Here is an 18,980-nt window from a genome sequence, read left to right on the forward strand (position 1 = left end):
GAGGGGCAGGGCTCACCTGGGACATGGTTGATCCCACTCACATTGGTTAGTAGCACATGTTCTGTATTAATACAGAGGGTGGGTGGGAAACAAGGTGGGGATGCTGCTCAGGAAGCTGGGCACCAAGTATGTGATCAGTTTGTCCAGTTACTGTTTTGGGGCAGCCTGAACTATACGTCTTTTCTTTTATTTTATTCTTGCTCTCTGAGGGTCAACTTTATTTGGAAGCCCGAGTGAGTGGTGTTGGGGTCAACACAGAGGCCCAGGGCTAAGCCTACTGGCCTCTATGTTGGGCTCGGGAAACCCCATGGGAGCCCAGCCCTTGGCCTCTGGCCTCCCAGCTCTGAGGCTGGGAACAGAAGGGGGGTTGAGGGGAGGTGGCTCCCTGAGAAGCAGAGTCCTGGCTCCAGGAAGGGCAGGTGGAGAAGTGAGGACAGTTCTCCCTGTGTGGGTCAGGGTCCAGAAAAACAGACTTGCTCAAAGCTCTGAGGGTTAATAGGGTTAAATTTTATAAAATCTAGATTAATGTTATGTTTAGTAGTATTTCATTAAAGGTTCTCTACAATACAATCTATGTTACTAAATATAAAAATTACAGTAAATTATACACATATATAACATAAACATAAACTTTTAACATTTCATCTAATGGGGGTGAGGGTGTCCTCTCTGCCATGGCATGATTTGGATGAGTTTCTGAAATGCTGCAGGTGGTTCTTCTGTCTCTTGAAGTTCAGTGAAAGCTGGGCTTGGATCCGGCTCTGGCTCTGGAGAGGTCGTTAGGGTGGCGTTGCCTCTGGAGGGTTTTCCTGATGTTGCTCTGGAGCTGGTTCTGTAGATCCAAGAGGAGCACGTGTTACCACCCTCACTGCCTTTTGTGTGCCTTCCAAAGGCACACTCACCCACACCACCCCCGGAGGCCTCCTCCTCCTCCTGTCTCGGCTTCAGTGGGCTCAGGTGCTCCTGCCATGACTGGAGGCACTGGGCCTGGGTTTGGCAGATGGCTTTACTGAGGTGGACAGCATCATAAGGCTGAGAAATTGTGGAGGTACTGTTCCTGCCAGATACCCAGGATGCAATAGATTGACCTGGAGAAAGAGAGGTGAGCAGCAGAGTTTGAGGTGTGCTCTTTCCTTCCACATGGCCCTCCCAGAGGTCCTTTGCCTCCTGCTCCTGCCCATCTGGAAGCCAGACCTACTCCTTGTCCACCTTCAGTCTGGAAGTTCTGGCAGAGACACGCCTGGTCACCCAGGAGGGACTGGCAGAAAGCACTCCTAACTGACAGCTCTGGATCAATGAAGGAACTACCTGTCCCCTTCTTCAAAGGAACCTGACATGCTCTCTCAGTGTCCCTGTCCCCTCCCACTACCTTCCCACCAAAATGCCAGCTCTATGAGGACAGGGAAGGTTGGTGTCCTCCCTGTTCATGTCACTCATTGGCACACAGTAGGTGCTCCAGGAATAGCTGACCAATCAGCAACAAACTCTGTTTCCATCCCAGGCTTCCAAGGGCCTTTCTGTCACCTCAAACTTTAGCTCCTGCACCTACGTGCTGCCTAATTCACCATCTGCCTGTGGGGTTCTTCGCCTCCCACTGAAACTCAACTCCCACAGGGCAGGGTACACTTGCCAAGCTGCCACTGAGAAGGTTCTACCAGATTAGTGAACAGGGTCCCAGGATAGGGGTGCAGGCAGGGCTGGGATTAGAAGTGGAAGGGAATGAATATTTTGAGGGTCTGACTTTCCCACTGAGCTCCCACTGCTCTCTCACACCACCCATATCTACATACACAGCTCTCTTTGACGCCTTCCCTTTTTTTCTAGGAGAAGCCCTCAGACCTCCGCCCTCTTGCAGAAATCGCACCCATGTGTGGGATCCAGGGTTTGCCAGCACCTTGAATTCACACTCCCCATACTCCCCCTCCTGAATCTGACCCAAAACTGACTCACGTTTTCTGCTGGAACAGAGGTTCACCTTCCTCTTCACGGTATGGGAAGATGCAGCCACAGGTAGAGGAGGTCAGGAGGACGTCACATTGGCTGTCCCATGGACACTACGAGCCTGTACAGTCTAGTGTGACTGAATCGCTCCCAACTAGAAGGAAGCTCTGGAGTGCAGTCGTGGGGTCTGCTCTGTGCACTGGATTATGGTCAGTGCCTAGAGACATGTCTGTAACCGGCAGACTTCTGATATATTTGCTGAATGAGTGAGCCCAAACCAGCCCTGCCACAGATAGCTGGGAGGGTCTGGGCCCCACTGCTCACCCCTGGGGTTTCTGTTCTGGTTTCATCCAGGACAGAGACCAATAACAGAATCTCCAGTCCCTTTATGACATGAGGAAAGAGCTTAGCCCAAGGCCCAGAGAAGAATCACATATGAGGAAGAAAAATGACCAACTAGTACAGCCACAGCCCCTCCTGCAGGCCTATCCACTGGCCAGGCACCCAGAGAAAGCTTTAGGGGAACATCCTACTGGGTCCTTACAAAAAACCTATGAGGATGCTCCTTGACTCACCTCATGTTCTTAGACACAGACACCCAGAGGGATGCAGCGAACTGAGAGGTCACAGCCAGCAAATGGCCAAATGAACACCGTGCTGTGGAGAGGCAGGTTACTCACCTTGTCAATGGCTGGTCCAAAACCTGTTGCATGGCAGCGAACGTTTGGTGATCACATGAAGAGGTGGAGACGAAGGTCGGTCGCTGCCCAGGAAGGAGGGCCTGTGGGTCTGCATCATGCAGCTCTTTTTTTTTGCTATTTTGCTTCATGAGGCGGAAGTTCATTGGAACCATAAGAGGATGGTGCTGGGGCCACTTGGCTGGTTGGCAGCTGGGGTCCAAGGCTGGGCAGGCCGGCCTCCATGTTGTATTCCTGATGCCCCAATGGGAGGCCAGCCATTTGCCTCGGGCAGCCCAGCTCTGAGTCTGGGCACAGGCTGCAGCAAAATTCTAGGGTTAAGCAGGGCCCTGGTTTCCAGGAAAGATAGGTCTCTAAGACCAGAACCCTCCTCACTGAAAACGGTGGGGATCCTGAGGCTAAAACACACCTTCCACGATGCTCCAGTTCAACAGTGCCCACATGACCTCCCTCTTGCAGGAGTGTCTTGTTATTAAACAGAGCATTTGGAGGTCCCAGTGAGGGCAACCCTCTTAGGTTCCAGGCTATGAACAGCACATTATAACTTAAAACAGTTTCTCTGTTTTTAGGGTCTGTGAATGTAGTAAACTGAACTGTTAACAGAAAAGCAGCAGGGCCCTTCTGGGCTTGGCCCAGGCAGGGTTAAGGGCAGGGGGAGGGGCAGGGCTAGAAGGTGGAATTGGAGTGTCCGAAGATGCCGATGGGGAGGTGCTGGACGTGGGAGGACCACTGGGCTGCCAGCTGGAAGAACTTCACGTCGTTCCACTCCACGCCATCAATGAGGACCCGCTGCCTGTTCTCCTGGTTCTTAGCTGAGCAGAGCAAGCGGCCAATGCCCTGGATGCACTGGCTTTTGGACTCCAAGGCCTTGCCCTTGTCTTCCTTGGGCAATGACATCACCTTCTTCTTCTTCTCCTTGGTGACCAGAGTCATGGACATTGCGGGTGTGCCTGCATCCTCCCCACTGCTGGGCAGCCTGCTGACCTGCAGAGACCGGAAGGTGCACTGGAGTGTGTTTTTGGTAGTAGGCAGGTCTTCCTTCTTCCCATTTCTCTTCCTATTTGTGGGCTGGGCTGCCATCCAATAATCCACCTGTAGCTCCATCAGCTCAGCACCGACATCCTGGATGGAGGAAGGTAGGCCTCCACTCACTGATGAGGAGAAGGTTGGGTTGTGTGAGGCCTCCCTGGCGGGGGACCTAAGCATGTAGGAGCATGAGGGAACCGTATCATCTGTGTCTCCTGATGTGGCTGAAATCGGTTCCACTTTTTCAACTTTCACTGCCCCCAAAAAGGGAATGAACTTCTGTGAGGACAACTTGCCCAGGTTCGTCGGCTTAGAGATGAGCATGGCCTCTGCGATGGGCAGCTGGTGGACACAGTTGGCCCCTTTGATGTACTCTGTGATTCTCGACACAATGTTCTGCACAGAACTCTGGGCCTCCAGATGGTTGAACATGTCCTGCCAGGCCAGGTCCTGGAAGAGGTGGTTGTAGCGGTGATCCACAGAGCCCAGGTAGCTGGCCACAGGGTGGGGACCCAGCGGGATGACTAGGAAGCGCATGTACCCCAGCCATTCAGGGTTCTTGTGGGACAGCTGCTCCATGAAGACCCGCAGCATGGTGCTGAAGTAGTGCTGAGCCCCCGCCACTGCGATCTTCACTGGCATCGGGGCCTGGGTATTGCAGTCGCAGTATCTTTGTATCCAGGAGATGATGAAGCTGAAGGCCTCCTGGACATCCACCATGGAGCAGGTGCGCACAATGGGAAGCTTGTGCTGCTGCAGGACGTCAGACAGGAAGTGCCCCTGCCTGTCAGAGGTGCTGATGAGGATGATGTTCCTGGGCAGACAGTCATTGGAGATGAGGATGTTGTTCAGTTGATCGCACATGGTCTTCCCGGGGATCTGCAGGTTGCTCTGTGGCACTGGGCAGCTCTCCTCGATCAGGCTGTTGGACGACTCATTCAGGGACCTGCTCCGGCCCCGGCATGTGGGCTGCTTCCCCTTGGAGCTGCTGGAGGGGAGGACCAGAGACTCAGTCTTGGTGGTGCGCCTGCTGGGTGGCAGCTTCTTAGTGAGCTTGTCCTGGGCAGAGGTCTCTGCCTCCGGGCTGTCCTCAGGCTGTGCCTGCTGCTCCCCAGGGTTTGGCATGCTGTGGGCAACCCAGCCAGAGCCGCTGTCACTTGACACGCTTTCACAGTATGACCTGAGTTTGGGCCTGGGCTTGGGGGTGTCTAGGGCTCCGTCATCGTCCTCCATATCTGGGCCATTTGGCAGGCTTTCAGAGTATGTCATGAGCTCAGGCATGGGAGGGGTTAGGAGACTGTCATCATCATCCTCCTTATCTGAGCTACTCTCACTGGGGTTCACCAGCCTGTAAAACAGATCAGCCACTTCCTTGTCCACATCGGGGAATTGCACCTCAGGCTCCTTCTTTGAGTCCAGGACCTCCTCCATCATTTGGTACCTGTGCAGCCAGGCTGCGACTTTCTGTTGATAGCTCTGTTGCCTGGTCATGGGCCTCCTTCTTCTTATCGGCTTCTTGTCTAGGTCATGCCTGTGAGCAGCATTGTAGCTGACCTCCAGCTCAGAGAAGACAATCTCAGAGTCTCCTTTAGAGAAGTTATCTGCCTTGGTGCTGGCCGGCATGGCTCTGTCCAGTTGGTTGACAGGCTGGCTCGATAGGGAGAAGACACAGGTCTTGTCCACCTTGGTGGCAGGGGTGCTGTAGGCCATCAAGTCAGAGACACTGCCACTGAACAGCTTTCTGCCCGGGCCCTGGACCTTCACGGACATGTTGGCCAGCCGAGGAGGCTCCTTCTGCCTCCGGGCACTGTGTATGCTCCTCGTCTCCATCTGACAGCTAGAGTGTGCCAGGCCTTCAAAGTATTGTCTGGTCTTGGTCCTGGTGTTGCTAAGGATGATGCCATCATCCTCCATGTCTGGGTCACTGTTGCTGGGATTATCAAGATTGTGATACAGAAGGTCCAGGTTCTCTTCCACCTCGGGGACATGCTCTGTAGGGTCCTGATCTGAGTCTAGGACCTCTTCTGACATGTTGGACCTGGGAAGCAGCACCATGACTTTCTGCTTCAAGTTACCTTGCATGCATGGCTGCTGCTTCTTGGGCTGACTCAGGTCAAAGTCATCTTCTTCCAGGTCCTGCCTGGGAGTCACATTGTAGCTGGCCTCCAGCTCAGAGAAGCTTTCAGATTTACCCTCGGTGTAGTTATTTGTGGGCTTGTCCGTGGGGCTGGCCTGCATGGTGTCGTCCTTGTAGTTGATGGGCTGACTGGACAGGAAGGAAATCCAGATCTCAGCCACCCTGATGGAGGACTCCTGGACGCTGCTGCTGAGGCTCAGCACCTGGCCACCCTCGGGGGGTCGCTGCATCACCTCAGCCATGTGGATGGCACCTGTGGCCAGTGTCTTGTAGCCCAGGATGATCTGGTTGTTATTGCACTTCCTCTGCTGCAGCATGATCTGGAGCTTGTTCTCTTCTCCCTTGAGGAAGTGTGGGTACTGCAGGGAGAAGGTCAGTGCCAGGTCGGTCTCCACTTGTCCACTAGTGGGCAGCACAATTTCATGGGATCTCAAGATGCCCTTGGAGCCCTGCATCTGCACTGCTATCACCATGGCGATGGGCTCCTTCTCCAGCTCCTTCAAGATCACTAGCTTCTTTAAAGTCAGGCTGCACAGCCTGAGCACGCAGCTGGGGCTGGAGCAGTCCACCTCCCAGGTAGAGAAGAGGTGCATGGGCACTGGGGTGTTGAGCACGGTGTGGGAGCAGGCCCGGCCCACAGGTGATGAGGAAGCTGCAGTTGCTTGCAGCATACAGGGACCTGATGGTTTCTCCCCCTGTGGTGGGACAGAGGAAGGACATGATTGGTGGCAAGAGGTGGAACACAGTGATGGAAGGAGAGAGTGGATGAAAAATGGTCATATTCTCACCTGTGACTAGCACAGGTAAGGCCTGCATGGTGGCCTTTCAAACTCAGAGACCTAAATTAACCACAAAGTTGGCCTGAAATTAGAACTTGTTATCTCAAAGCAGTTTATGGTGTGTGGTCATATGCTAGGCCAGTGTCTTCCCTGACAAAGGTCAATCTTTACCTTCACTGAAACTGTCTATATTCTTTTGGCATCCACCATAACACACCCTTGGAATGTCAAAGGAATTTTCCTTTTTCTGGACACCTCCAAGTGCAGGCACTGCTCTGTGCTCTGCAGAGACCACAGATCTGCTCATTGCTATTGAGTTCATTGCTGACTGCTAACTAGCCTGTGGGCACCTGTATAAGAGAGGCATGTGTCTATCGTTTTACTTTTTATCTAATCCCAGAGATTTCCCTGCTTGGCTTTCTCCTGTCTCCCTAAGCAATGGATTCCATGTAACCCACATACATCTCCACTTTTTATTATAATGTATAAAATAAGATGCAATACTGCCATTCTCTGGAGCACTACCTCAATACATTGAGATTTTGTTTTCAGGCAATTCTTGACAGTTGGGCTCCAGTAAACTCACAAAAACTCTGCACAGGGTTGAATGCTGCTTACATTGATGCTTACTTGGCTTCCTGGGGCAGGATTCCCAAGAAGCTCAACAGGACCAGCCTGCAGGCCCAGACCCGGTGCTCAGACCTAACAAAGGGCCCATTGGGCCCACCAGGTCCCTGCCTGTCAGGTGAATTTGAATAAGTTGTCTCTTGGATCCACAATCTTCCTTTGCTTGTGGTAGATAGTCTGACTATATTTGAGCTGTATTTTTAAATCCTCAAGGTGGAACTAAGGTTAAGGGTTGACAGAACCACGGTTAAGGAGAGATAAGATGAAACATTGGTGGCTGGTTTTTAATTCTGGGTTTTCATTTTGATTTGCTTTCTGAGAGTCTGATCAAAATAACCTTCACTGTATAAGGGCTTCATCCTCCTCTTACGTGGATCTCAGCTTTACTTAAGCAATAAGAATCTTTGCTGAGCTCTCAGAGATGATTCCTCAAGCCAAGCAGAAGCCCCAAAGGGAAATTCCAACTCAACTGTAATTCAACTGTCTGGCTCTTCTGGGGGAGAGCCCATAGGGTGTGGTCCACCAGTGTTCCTAGCCCTTCCTCTGGTTCTTATTTTTATTTATTTATTTATCCTCACTGGAGTATATTTTACTCATGGGCTTAGAGAGAGAGGCAGTGAGGAGGAAAGAGAGAGAGAGAATGAGAGAGACATATAGATTGGTTGCCTCCGCTACACGTTCCAGTAAGGGCTGGGGATCTGCAACCCAGGTACATGCCCTTCACCTGGAATCAAACCCAGCACCTCTAAGGGCCTGCATTCTACCCACTGAGCCAAACTGGCTAGAGGCCTTCAGGTCGCCTTGGATAGCTGGGAGAGAAGCTGAGCCACATGAGAGGGATGAATGAGACTCAAGGGGTGTGAGCATCATGGAGCCAGAAGCTGCACACTTTGACCCACTCCATAACATCGCTAGAAAATTTGCTTAGACTCTGAACATATAAAACAACAACAACAAACACACCTATAATTAACATGGGAAACTGTGCCTCCAAGGCTGGGAACTCCCAGACTCTAGCTCTCATTAATATTCCTGGTAGGAAGTCATTTCTTGCAAGTTCTTTATAGAAATGAAAATTTAACTTCAAAAGATCAACTTAAAAATGGCCAATATAAATGAATTTTTTGCAGTAAAAAAGAAAACTAGAAAAATGCTGGCCCCAAAATGAAAATGATTGAATAGGATGCATACCTTGATTTGGAAATCAGAAGCTTCTAAGGAGAAGCACAAATAAATTCTCAATAAAAAATAAATAGGAAATTTCAGAGATTATCTCTGAACTCTCCTGAAGCTAATAAATGCTAACACCCCATCCCCCTTCTATAGCAAGTCCACTACATCTTTTGTTCTCTGAGCTTCCTTGTCCAGACATGTTCTTTCCCTTCCCTTCTTCCTTCCCCTTCTGTCCCCATCCACTGCCCCTCCCTACTGACTTAAGGGAAAATGAGGACAGGAATTCCACCAGCTCCCTTTGGAGAGAAGCTGCTCTCAGCCAGAGCGGAACCAGCCATTGTTCTGGATTTTCTTTATGGCCCTGACTGATTCACAAAGAAATTTAACTGATAGAACATGCAATCCTGGCTATTCTAACCTATCCCAATTAACATACTCCTGGTTTCTGTGAGCAAAAGCAACAGAATTACTAAATGAGGTTGTAAGAAAACTCCTGTCTGCCCACTTTAAAGATGATAGAAAACTGAAATAGGATTTACAAAAAGTAAACACACACAAACAAGCATTGGGTTGCTTCAAGAGTGTTTCCCCTTCTCACTGACAGTTTGGGAGAATTTGAAATTATCATAAAAAGGGGAGTCACCAAGGCCCCTATAGATACTGGGGCTACTTTACTTGTTCTTAACCGCACCCAGCTAATTGCTTTCTGCATTGGACTAAACCTTCTGTACCAATGCCTGCTTTTTAATATAAATATTTCCTTTCAAATAGGGAATGTTATGGAACAACATATATATATATATATATATATATATATATATATATATATATATATATATATATATATATATATATGGTTTGCTAATCAAATCTGCCCCAATTCACCTGATAGGTGAGGGTTTTTTTTTTTTTTCTTTCATATGAAATCAGTGATGCTTACATATTCTTTTTCCAGAATAGTTATATATTTAGAATAAATGAACCAGATACTGAACCAAAAGGGAAATTAATTATTTTAAAGGAACCTTCCAGGAGGAAACTAACCTTGAGACAGACTAAACGTTTGTTAATCATCTTTTATTTTATTATCTTCCACGAGAGCCTGAAAGATGGCTTCACAGAGAACCCTCCACATTTAGAATGGCCCCTAACAGTCCAGACACGTGCAGAGATCCTTCTAACACGTGGCTGGCTCATACGTCTCTCTGGAGATGGGGAGCCAGCCCACAGTGACTTGAGAGCCCTCTTTTGGGTACATATTCAGCAAATGAGAGAAACTTGGCCCTGAATCCCTCAAGAAAGAATGCAATCTTCTTCTGTTACACCACCTACCTGGTCCCAATATAAAGTGCCTGCTGGAGAGGTTTGACACCATTAATTTTAAGACTATCATACAGCTAGGACCTGGGAGATGGACAGAGGTTTCATATACCTCAAAACCTTTATACCTCTCAGAGATATGTGTTTTCTGGAAACTAGAAAGATGTACCAAATAGAAAGAAACATTCCAAAAATGAGTGAATGAATTTGTCAATCCCATGCCAACATTTGGGTGGCAACCCAGTCCCTGAGGTATTGAAAATGACTATCCTTGTTTTACAAATGAAGGTTTCAAGGGGCCAGAGATTTGGCTCCAGAAATAATTCAAAGCTCACCAATTTCTTTTGCCTTCCCCAAACCTCCCCTATTCATTTCAGAGGCTTGTAGATAATGGGCTTTATGCAACCAAAGTCCCAGAACCTTTGAAGTGGGAATACCTGAGTTCACCAAGGCCTCTTGTCTAGGCCATTTTTAAAAATACAAATCTCTGGAAGATACGTCTTCCAAAAATAGAAAAAGAAAAAAGAAATCCTTACCCATATACACAAATCACTTTAGCTTATTTCAATTATTTCTTTCTAACTTAGTTTTAATGAAAGTTATTGCATATATAGCTATTTTTAAATAACATAAAATACTGAAACATTGCTAGACAAATCTTAAGTTCACCTACTTTTGGGTTTTCATTACAGAAGGTCTATAAAATGCATTTGGAGCTGTGGAAGTAATGTTTTATGCTTTATTAAAAGTGTGTTTCTTGAACGTGCGTGCGATTAAAATATGTTCATCAATGTCAATCTAAGGAATGCTGGTTGTTCACTTTTGTGTTTATCATTGGAAATTAAGGCTCCCAAGAGTTAAAAGTTCCAGTTAAGTTAGAAGCAATTATATAGTTGTGGTAAAAGAAGGCTTGAAGTATGGAGAGTCCTATTTGAAGAAAAAGGACAAATGAAAGTTTATCTAAAGATAGTTATTTCTGAATGGGTAAGAAGATTTGTTAAAGTTGAAGAAGAGTTTGTAAAAGGGGATAGGCTATAAAAGTTTGTGAAAGTTTTATATTTAAAAATTCTTGCATTTTCTCTGTAAAAATCAGTAATTCAAATTATGTGTATAGTCTTTATGTGATATGTGTTCATCTATGTGTTATGTGTGGTGAATTTTCAACCTCCGGATGGCATTACTAGCATATAATCTTTTATTGGCCTAAAAAGATTAAACTTATGTAAATTAAGGCAAATTTTGTAGGCTGGACACAATTTAATATTATAACTGTTTTTAAGTGTGATTAATGTCTTCTAGAATTATTATCATAAGTCTGTATTTGCTTTACTTCGATTTACAAAAAGTCCAGGCTATAAGCTTTTGTGTATGTATATTTGCAACCTTCCCAAAGTTCCCATTTAAAGAGACTTTTTGAACAAAAGAATGACTTTGAGTTAATTCCAATGGGCCCTGGAATACCTCAAGGATTTATTCTTTATCCTTATTAAAGGAATGTTTTTAAACTAAATTAGGCCTATTTTATATGCTTGAAATTACATGGGAAACTTTGCTAAATTAAAAAATAAAAATGACTTCTATTTGTGTACATATGCTTCTATTAAAATAGATGTTCTAAAGATTTCAACCAATGGATGAGGGAGAAACCAAGATTCAAAGAAAAGTTCAAATAGGAAACTCTCAGGTGTAACAGTGACTTGTCAGTGATCCCAGTCCAGCCAAGAGGGATGGTTCCCTGTGAGGACGTCTGGCAGTGGGACTTCAGATATTTGTGGTGCAAACATGGAACTTTATGAATTATTTCCAATGCTCAATGTCATAACTAATCATCAGAATGTCATTGTCTGGTAGGAGGGAAAATTAGCCTTGGACAATGTTTTAAAATCTTACATATTATTTGTTCTTTCTATATTGAAACTATGTATTGGATCTAAATATATATGTACATATATATTATAATTTTCTCTCTCATTTCAGTAATTATTATTTTCCAAAAATTATTGTCTTAAAATTATATAGCTTACTAAAGAAGCAAAGTTTTTTTTTATCAATCGCATTAAAATCAAATCTATAATCATGACACTTTGTTTTGTCATTCATAGATAGTTATTGTTTTTACTCTAATTCATTTTCAAATGTTATATCTTTAGAAAAATCCATGAAAAGGATTCTGACTTACTCTAAATTACAGGTTTCTAAGCAGGTCATAGTTTTGAACTGAATGAAAATATATAGAACTCTAAGTCATAACTGCATTCATGAAAATACTGGCAAGTAAGCAGAATAAACAAAAAAATGGGTATTGGACTAAATGAAGTGAATATGATTATTGTTCATATTGCTGATTTTTAAATCATTTAATTTTCCAAATATAAGGAAAACTAAAAGTAGACATTCTACATTACTATTAATGACTCAGTAAGAAGGTTATAGATAATGATAAATAGTGACATTCATTTCACAGTACTCCCAAGAGACAAAGACTTCAAAGACCAAAACTTACAACCAGGAGATTTTTGATTATTGATAAAGACATCAATTAAAGACTCTGTAAAACATATTAAAAGGGACATTACCTTATCAGGTGTGTAACCACAAATGGACATCTGTCTCTGACACCGCCTCCATCCACCATGGAGACTGAAGACTTTTCAGGGATGAGAAACCACTGGCCACGGGGGCTGACAGCTAGCCCAAGAAGTCAACAAGGCCTGGACGCTCACAAATTACTGCTGCTCAGACCTTGTTCTTATATCACTTCATTGTTATTGATTGAATGTACATCAAATGATTTTATGGAAACAATACCTATTTCTCCAGGCTGCTCCCTTATTACACATAAAAGTTGAATTTTTTGAATCCTGACCTGGAGGAGATAGGGACCCAGATTTCTGCTAATTTTCCCTCCTACCAAACAATGACATTCTGATGATTAGTTATGATAATGAAAGAGAGTCTTAATTCACCTGGCCAAACATATCATAAGTACAAGGGACCGTGGATGAAAATGGAAAACATATAATTAGCTTAATAAACAATATGATAATACATGTAAAGTGATTTTTGTTTGGCTGGGATCTTTTCCCCTGAGCCTAGCACTAGACATTTTCTATTCCTAAATGGTGTTACTGCTTTAATACTGTTGCTTTTGTTCCTGGTAGTGTAAATGTTATACTAGATGCAAAATAACAATACTTAAGACAAGCACCTCAAAATTTAAAATTGGTATAGAATATTTTTTAACAAATATATATAGGATCTCATGGCCTCCCATTCACCTGCCTTTTATTTTAAATAATAATAAAAATTCCACCTTGAATGCCACTTGAGTTTATTTAAGGTGTTGCCTCATCCCCAATGATCCATTGTTCAGCAAAACAAAACACTAACACTGATTATCAATGCATAATGTTTATTGATTTATGAACAAAAGGAGGATGTGTGGACGAAAAAAAAAGGGCCACATGCTAAACTGACTAAGTCAGGGAAGTCCTGCGTGGAGGTATTGCAAATTCAGAGACCTTAAGTAACTAACTACAAAGGATGGTCTGAAATGAAAACCCTAACTAAAAGGCGCTCATGGTGGGTAGTCATGTCGTAGTCTGGCATCTTCCCTGACAAAGGGCAATCTTTACCTTAACTGAGCCTGTGTATTGCCTTTTTGCATCTATGATAACATATCTTTGGATTATCAAAGGAATTTTCCTTTCAATTTTGGACAATTCAGGCACAGGCACCACTCTGTTTCCTGCGGAGACCACAAATCCCTTCGTTGTTATTGAGTTCATTGTCAACTTGAAACTATCCTACATCCACCAATGGAAAAGAAGTATGTACCTATCATTTTACCGTTTATCCAATCACTGGAGTTTCCACACTTTGCTTTCCCCTCTCTCCCTAATCTGTCACCCATGGATTTCATGTGACCCACATAAATCTGCACTTTGTTTGTAATTTATAACATAAGGCGCAAAATTGTCATTCTCCCATAGGTTCTCTCAGCCCATTGAGATTTTGCTAGCCCACATTGTCGGCACTTTGGTTCAAATAAACACACAAAACTTTTTCACAGCTTTGAAAGTTTTTCACATTGATAAGACAAAAGGTTCTTCACATTGATAAGAGAAAAGTAGAATTGGAGGTGAGGAATATGAAACACATTAGTGCCTTAGGTCATTTTCTTAGCAGGGGACAGACAGCACATGCTTTATTAACAGTGTCACCCGTGTGATTTCTGACAAAACATCCCAATGTAAGATGAGACACAGAGGCTTTTCCTGGGGTGGAGGGTCTGGATATTAGGACATGTAGTATATTCAGGATGGCTCCATTGTCATGGCAACAGAAGGGGATAAGGTCCAGGTCCCACAGCAATGAAGACATGGATTACTGTGATAAGCCATCCCCATCCTGGTACAATGTGCAGTCCAGGGAAGCCCCAGCTCCTGACCTAGAGGAGATGGGGACCCAGATTCCTTTGGAAACTGGATGCTCCCCGGGATCTCAGGGGACTGGCAGGGAGGCTTCTGGTACCCAGTCCCGTTGACTCCCTGGGATTCTAAAGTTTTGGTCAACTGGGCACCTACACTTACCCTGAGGTCATGCTGCATACTTGTGTGGATATCAGGTATCCGTGCCTCCTGCAGGGGCATGGAGTTGAGGACCCCATCTGTCAGCTCCGGTCCGCTCTCCTCTGCGGAGCTCTGTAAAGACAGTTCCCAGTCACCAGAGGAAAGCCTCAGAGCCCTGTTTTTGTAAGTTCTCTGCCCCTGTGATCCTCCATTCCAGACATGCACACACTGTGATCTGCTGAGACCTCCACTGGGGAAGAAAATGCGTGACAGCCTGAGGGCTAGGACCCCCATTGGCACAGATAAGTAACCCCTCTGGAAGCCCATCTCCAACTACCGGCCTTGCCCTTCCCTGGGGTGTGATCACAGCAGGACCTCCAGGTTATCCGCTGCCCTGAAAGCTGTTCCTGCCCCGGGGTTTTCCCTTCAGGTCCTCTTCCTACCACATGAAGAGCAGGCATATGGGCTGCACAGGGATGGTTCACAGAGGAGGCTGGACTGGTGTGAATGGGTCTGACCGAAACCACCTCCTCTTACCTGACGGGATCTTCTTGAAAACGGCCAGAGGTGTTGGGCACGAGTGTTGAACCCTCTACTGAGTCTGGAACAACTCTCACGGCAGGGTCTCTGGGAACCAGAGTCCCGATAACTGGGAACACAACACGAGAACATGTTGAACTGTCAACTGTCTCTTGCCAAGTGAGTGGCAGTTGGGCTGTTGCTGGAAAGTGGGTGCCTGGTTACGGGGGTTCCGAGTTCTATTAGGAAGTGACCTCACGTCCTGGGATTACCCCCCCCCCAGCTCCCCTCACCTAATAACAGCTATAGATAGTCCTATGGACTGATGACTGCTCACCCACCTCTTCCATGAAATACCAACGGTGTACACAGTGACACCAAAACACCCTCTGCACAGCCCCTAGAGCAGTGGTCGGCAAACTCTTTAGTCAACAGAGCCAAATATCAACAGTACAACCTTTGAAATTTCTAATTTTTTAAACTTAAACTTCTTCTAATGATACTTCTTCATAATAGACTTGCCCAGGCCATGGTATTTTGTGGAAGAGCCACATTCAAGGGGCCAAAGAGCCGCATGTGGCTCTCGAGTCCCAGTTTGCCGACCAGGACCCTACAAGTTCTGGCTGAAGCCAGGGCCCCAGATTTCAGAAACAGACCTGGGCTCAGACTCAACCCCTCATTCTTACCTCTTCTTGATCCTGGTTAATTTTTTTTTTAATTTAGCAAGAAGAATGGCACTGCCTCTTGCATTGAAACCTCATGCATGTTAGCTGAATTCTTTAAGGCTTGTTTTTTTCACATGAAAGATGAGTTGCAAGAATAAAATTGAATAATAAAGTGCTTAACATAAAGAGTTGGCATGTAATGGGCACTCAATATATATTTCCCATTGTTATTATAAATACACTAGAGGCCTGATGCACAAAATTTGTGCAAGGAGCTTGGCCCTCGCAGCTGCTTGCAGCACTTGCCGACCCTCGCAGCCCAGGCTTCATCAGTAATGTCATCTAGACAGTCATTCCTCCCTTCTGTCTAATTAGCATATTAGCTCCTTATTTTATAGGATATGTATGTAAACAATCATCAGGTGGAAATACAAAGTGTGACATCAACAAAATAATCTAAAGCAGTAAGATGTTAACAGGAATTGCCCGGGACTTCCAATGCTCTGTTTCTCCATTTAAGCATAAATGCACGGACTTAACTGATTTCTGGAAAGGAGGAACTAGGCTGAGAGGGGGCATCAGGAGCACCCACCAGGTTATGCATGAGACTGCCTGGTAATCCCAGGACGTGAGGTCACTTCCCATCTGTGTCCTCACTAATGAGGCTCCAGGGAGGTTCTGCTTCCTTCTCCCTCCAGGTTCCTTGACTCCGATAATGCATTAATCACTACGAAGGTCTCTGCCATCCATCCAGGTCACCTACTTAGTGGGTAAAAGTTGGATTATTTGGAAGATCTCTCAGAAAACCTGTTCCCCATCCCAGATATGGGTCTCCACACAGTGAAGGAAAATAATTGGTAGGGATGTGGGTGTTTGCTGTTTTGATTTTTGTTTTCTCGGTGCAGGGCTCCATAAATCATATGCCTCAATTCACGACACCTGGCCACCACCATTCCTTGCAAGATATCTTCTTAATTGTATTGTCTTTTATTGCGTGTAATTTCCATTCCTTTCTTCTCCCTCCATAAAGGTAGCCACTGAAAAATAGGGATGTGCACTTGAATAATTCGTGTCTCTGTATGCTTGTGAGATTTATATACACACAGTGTTGTGCTATAAACCCCATAGTGTTTCTTACTTTCTGTGCTAACACTGTAATTTTTATGATCCACTCTGCTTCCTGTGTGGATACTCAAATCCCTGCTTCTTTTATCTTTTTCAAAACCATTCTCTCTACACACAGATGAATTTTCTTAGTTTAATTCAAGCCCTATCAATTTCTTGCTCAAAGCATTTAAAGAACTTCCCATTACAATTTAAAAAAAAAAAAGAAAGAAAGAAAGAAAGAAAAGAAAAAGGAAACTAGCCTATGAGGTCTATTTGTCAGCTCCTACATACATCTCAAACCTCAACCAATGTCCTTCTCTTTCCTCTGCTCCCCACACTTCAGCCATACTGGCTTTCACTCAGTTAGTGAAATTCACAGTTTTTCATCTCAGAGCCTTTGCCTTCTCTCTCTTCTCCCTCCCCCACCCCCTCATCTCTTGGAAGCGTTTCCTCTTCTTCAGCCTTCAAGCCTATTTTAACTGTGGACATTGGAGAAGGCCTTTTGGAGAGACTTAGGCAATATTAGTCATCTAGGGCCAGGCTGCCTAGAAGCAGAGGGACTCCTAGGAACTAGGACAGAGTTTAGTGAAGGAGTGACCTCAGAGGAGAAGATGGAGGGAGGTGAGCAGAGATGTGGACTCAGCACATTATGTTTAGCCTGGTCTTGAGAGAGAATCTGGAACATGAATTGTACCCATTGAATGAGTCCCATTGGAGGTAGGGAGCCAGGCTTGTCTACCCGGTGCCAGTCATCACTGGCCTCTGACTGAGCCTACATCCCAGGGCACTGGAGGGGAAGCGCCTACCCCCTCTGAATGGGAAAAGGGCTGTCAGGAGCCATGAGTAGCCAACATCCACAGCAGCTGGGAGGCGGGGATGGCTGAACCAGCCAGCGAAGTTGCACCCACTAGTAAAAGCTAAGGTGTGTATGGCCTTCCTGCTAGAAATTCATTCTTAGCAACATACTCTAGAGAACCTCCATTCACGTGCCCATGAAGGAGGCTACAAGAAGTCATGACAGCAGTGTTTATGATGGTGGAAAACTAGAGATAACCTAAATGTCCTCCAACAGGAGAATAATCACAGTAAATACCTAGTAAAGCAGAAAAGTAGTGGACTGGAGTATATGTAGAAATGTGGACAAATTTCATAAAGCATGATTTGAGTGAAAAATCAACGTTAAATATAACTGTGTACACAACCTTCAAGTAAAATTATAGAAACCGACTTAAAGACAAGCACAAAGTGGATGATAGTAAGTAGCTCTGGGGACGGAAAAAATGGGATGGAATCAGGAGTTCAACTGTCTCCCAACTGTCACCCTGATGTTCTACTTAAAGACACAAGAATGGCAGCATTTTAAGATTCAGTAGTAACACAGGTGATCCTAATTTATTCTACTTATATTTTATTCTTTTACATTTAATCCATAATATTCACACTTTTAAAATTAAAAAAAAATGTTTATTTGGCTATATGTACACCTAGAGTGATACTTTTTATTTTTCCTGCGTCGTTTTACTTGCAAATGACAACAGAAGAAAGTACACAAACCATCCATTTTCCTTTTCTAGGCTCCAGCACAGCACTTTGCCACGTTTCATCATGTCAAATGAGTTTGTTAACCATGCTATTCATATACAATATGATTAACATCGTGGGAGGATGTTTATGTCAGAGAAAAATACTCGTAAAAAGGCTAATGTTTCTGAGATGGAATTGGCAGGATAAGGATTGGGAACCCATTCATCCAGCTGTCTCTTTGCTATGTATTCTAGCAAATTTCCCAGTGGTCCATTCCCACCCAGTGATGCTGATCTGAAGAACCAGGTTTGTGCTCTTAGACTCTGAGGGGCTATATTTTGACTCAGAAGGCCTGCTTTTCCCCCTGTGGCCCAGCCGAGGAAATGTTATTCAAAAAGTGATCAGTTCAAGCTTGAGAATGAGAGGCCTATGTTATAGGTTCTCCTACTGTGATTCTCCAGGCTCTTCAGACTTAGCATAATTATATATGTGAATATTCAAATATCTAAAAGCATATTTAATTTTAATCTTCTAAGTACTTATACATGGCCCTCCTGGTGGCTGTCCTATTGTAGTTTACAGTGCCATCAGTCCATGATGTTTCTATTTGTCCCACAGCCTCACCAACACTTCGCATCATCACACTCTCATCTGTCACGCAGACTGGTGTAAAGAGCGCCTCGTTACTTCTCTGACTACAAGTGCAATTTAACGTCTCTTCATAGCTTGTTAACGTTTTGGGTTTCCCTTTATGAAATTCTCTTTTCATATACTCTACCCATTTTTTATGTGACAGACGCTTCTTACAAACTCTAGATATTAATCCCAACAAAGGATTTCAGAGAAAGTTTGCAAGTTTTAAGACAGAGCTGCTATAGACATTTGTGCTCAGG

At 45.0% G+C, this 18,980-nt stretch overlaps 1 protein-coding gene across 1 annotated transcript; it reads right to left on the reverse strand.

The window, feature by feature from the left end:
• Window positions 1–3,226: 3,226 nt before the first annotated feature.
• On the reverse strand, window positions 3,227–6,410 carry LOC118702565 (phosphofurin acidic cluster sorting protein 2). Its single transcript, XM_036408594.2, has 2 exons — window positions 5,434–6,410; window positions 3,227–4,857 (listed from the first exon to the last, which is right to left on the reverse strand). The coding sequence occupies exons 1-2, from the start codon at window positions 6,393–6,395 to the stop codon at window positions 3,306–3,308; spliced, it is 2,514 nt and encodes an 837-aa protein (XP_036264487.1). The 5' UTR covers window positions 6,396–6,410; the 3' UTR covers window positions 3,227–3,305.
• Between the last annotated feature and the right edge of the window lie 12,570 nt (window positions 6,411–18,980).

This window comes from Pipistrellus kuhlii, unplaced genomic scaffold, assembly GCF_014108245.1.
Source record: "Pipistrellus kuhlii isolate mPipKuh1 unplaced genomic scaffold, mPipKuh1.p scaffold_m20_p_39, whole genome shotgun sequence".
Classification (NCBI taxonomy): Eukaryota; Metazoa; Chordata; class Mammalia; order Chiroptera; family Vespertilionidae; genus Pipistrellus; species Pipistrellus kuhlii.

Bases quoted from the DNA above. Each gene is read 5' to 3' on its own strand.
- LOC118702565 (XM_036408594.2), bottom strand. From the start codon at position 6,395: ATGCACCTCTTCTCTACCTGGGAGGTGGACTGCTCCAGCCCCAGCTGC. The intron at 4,858-5,433 runs GTCCGTGAAGGT...CCCCAAGCCCAG, and splicing joins CCTCCTCGGCTGGCCAACAT to GCCCAAACTCAGGTCATACT.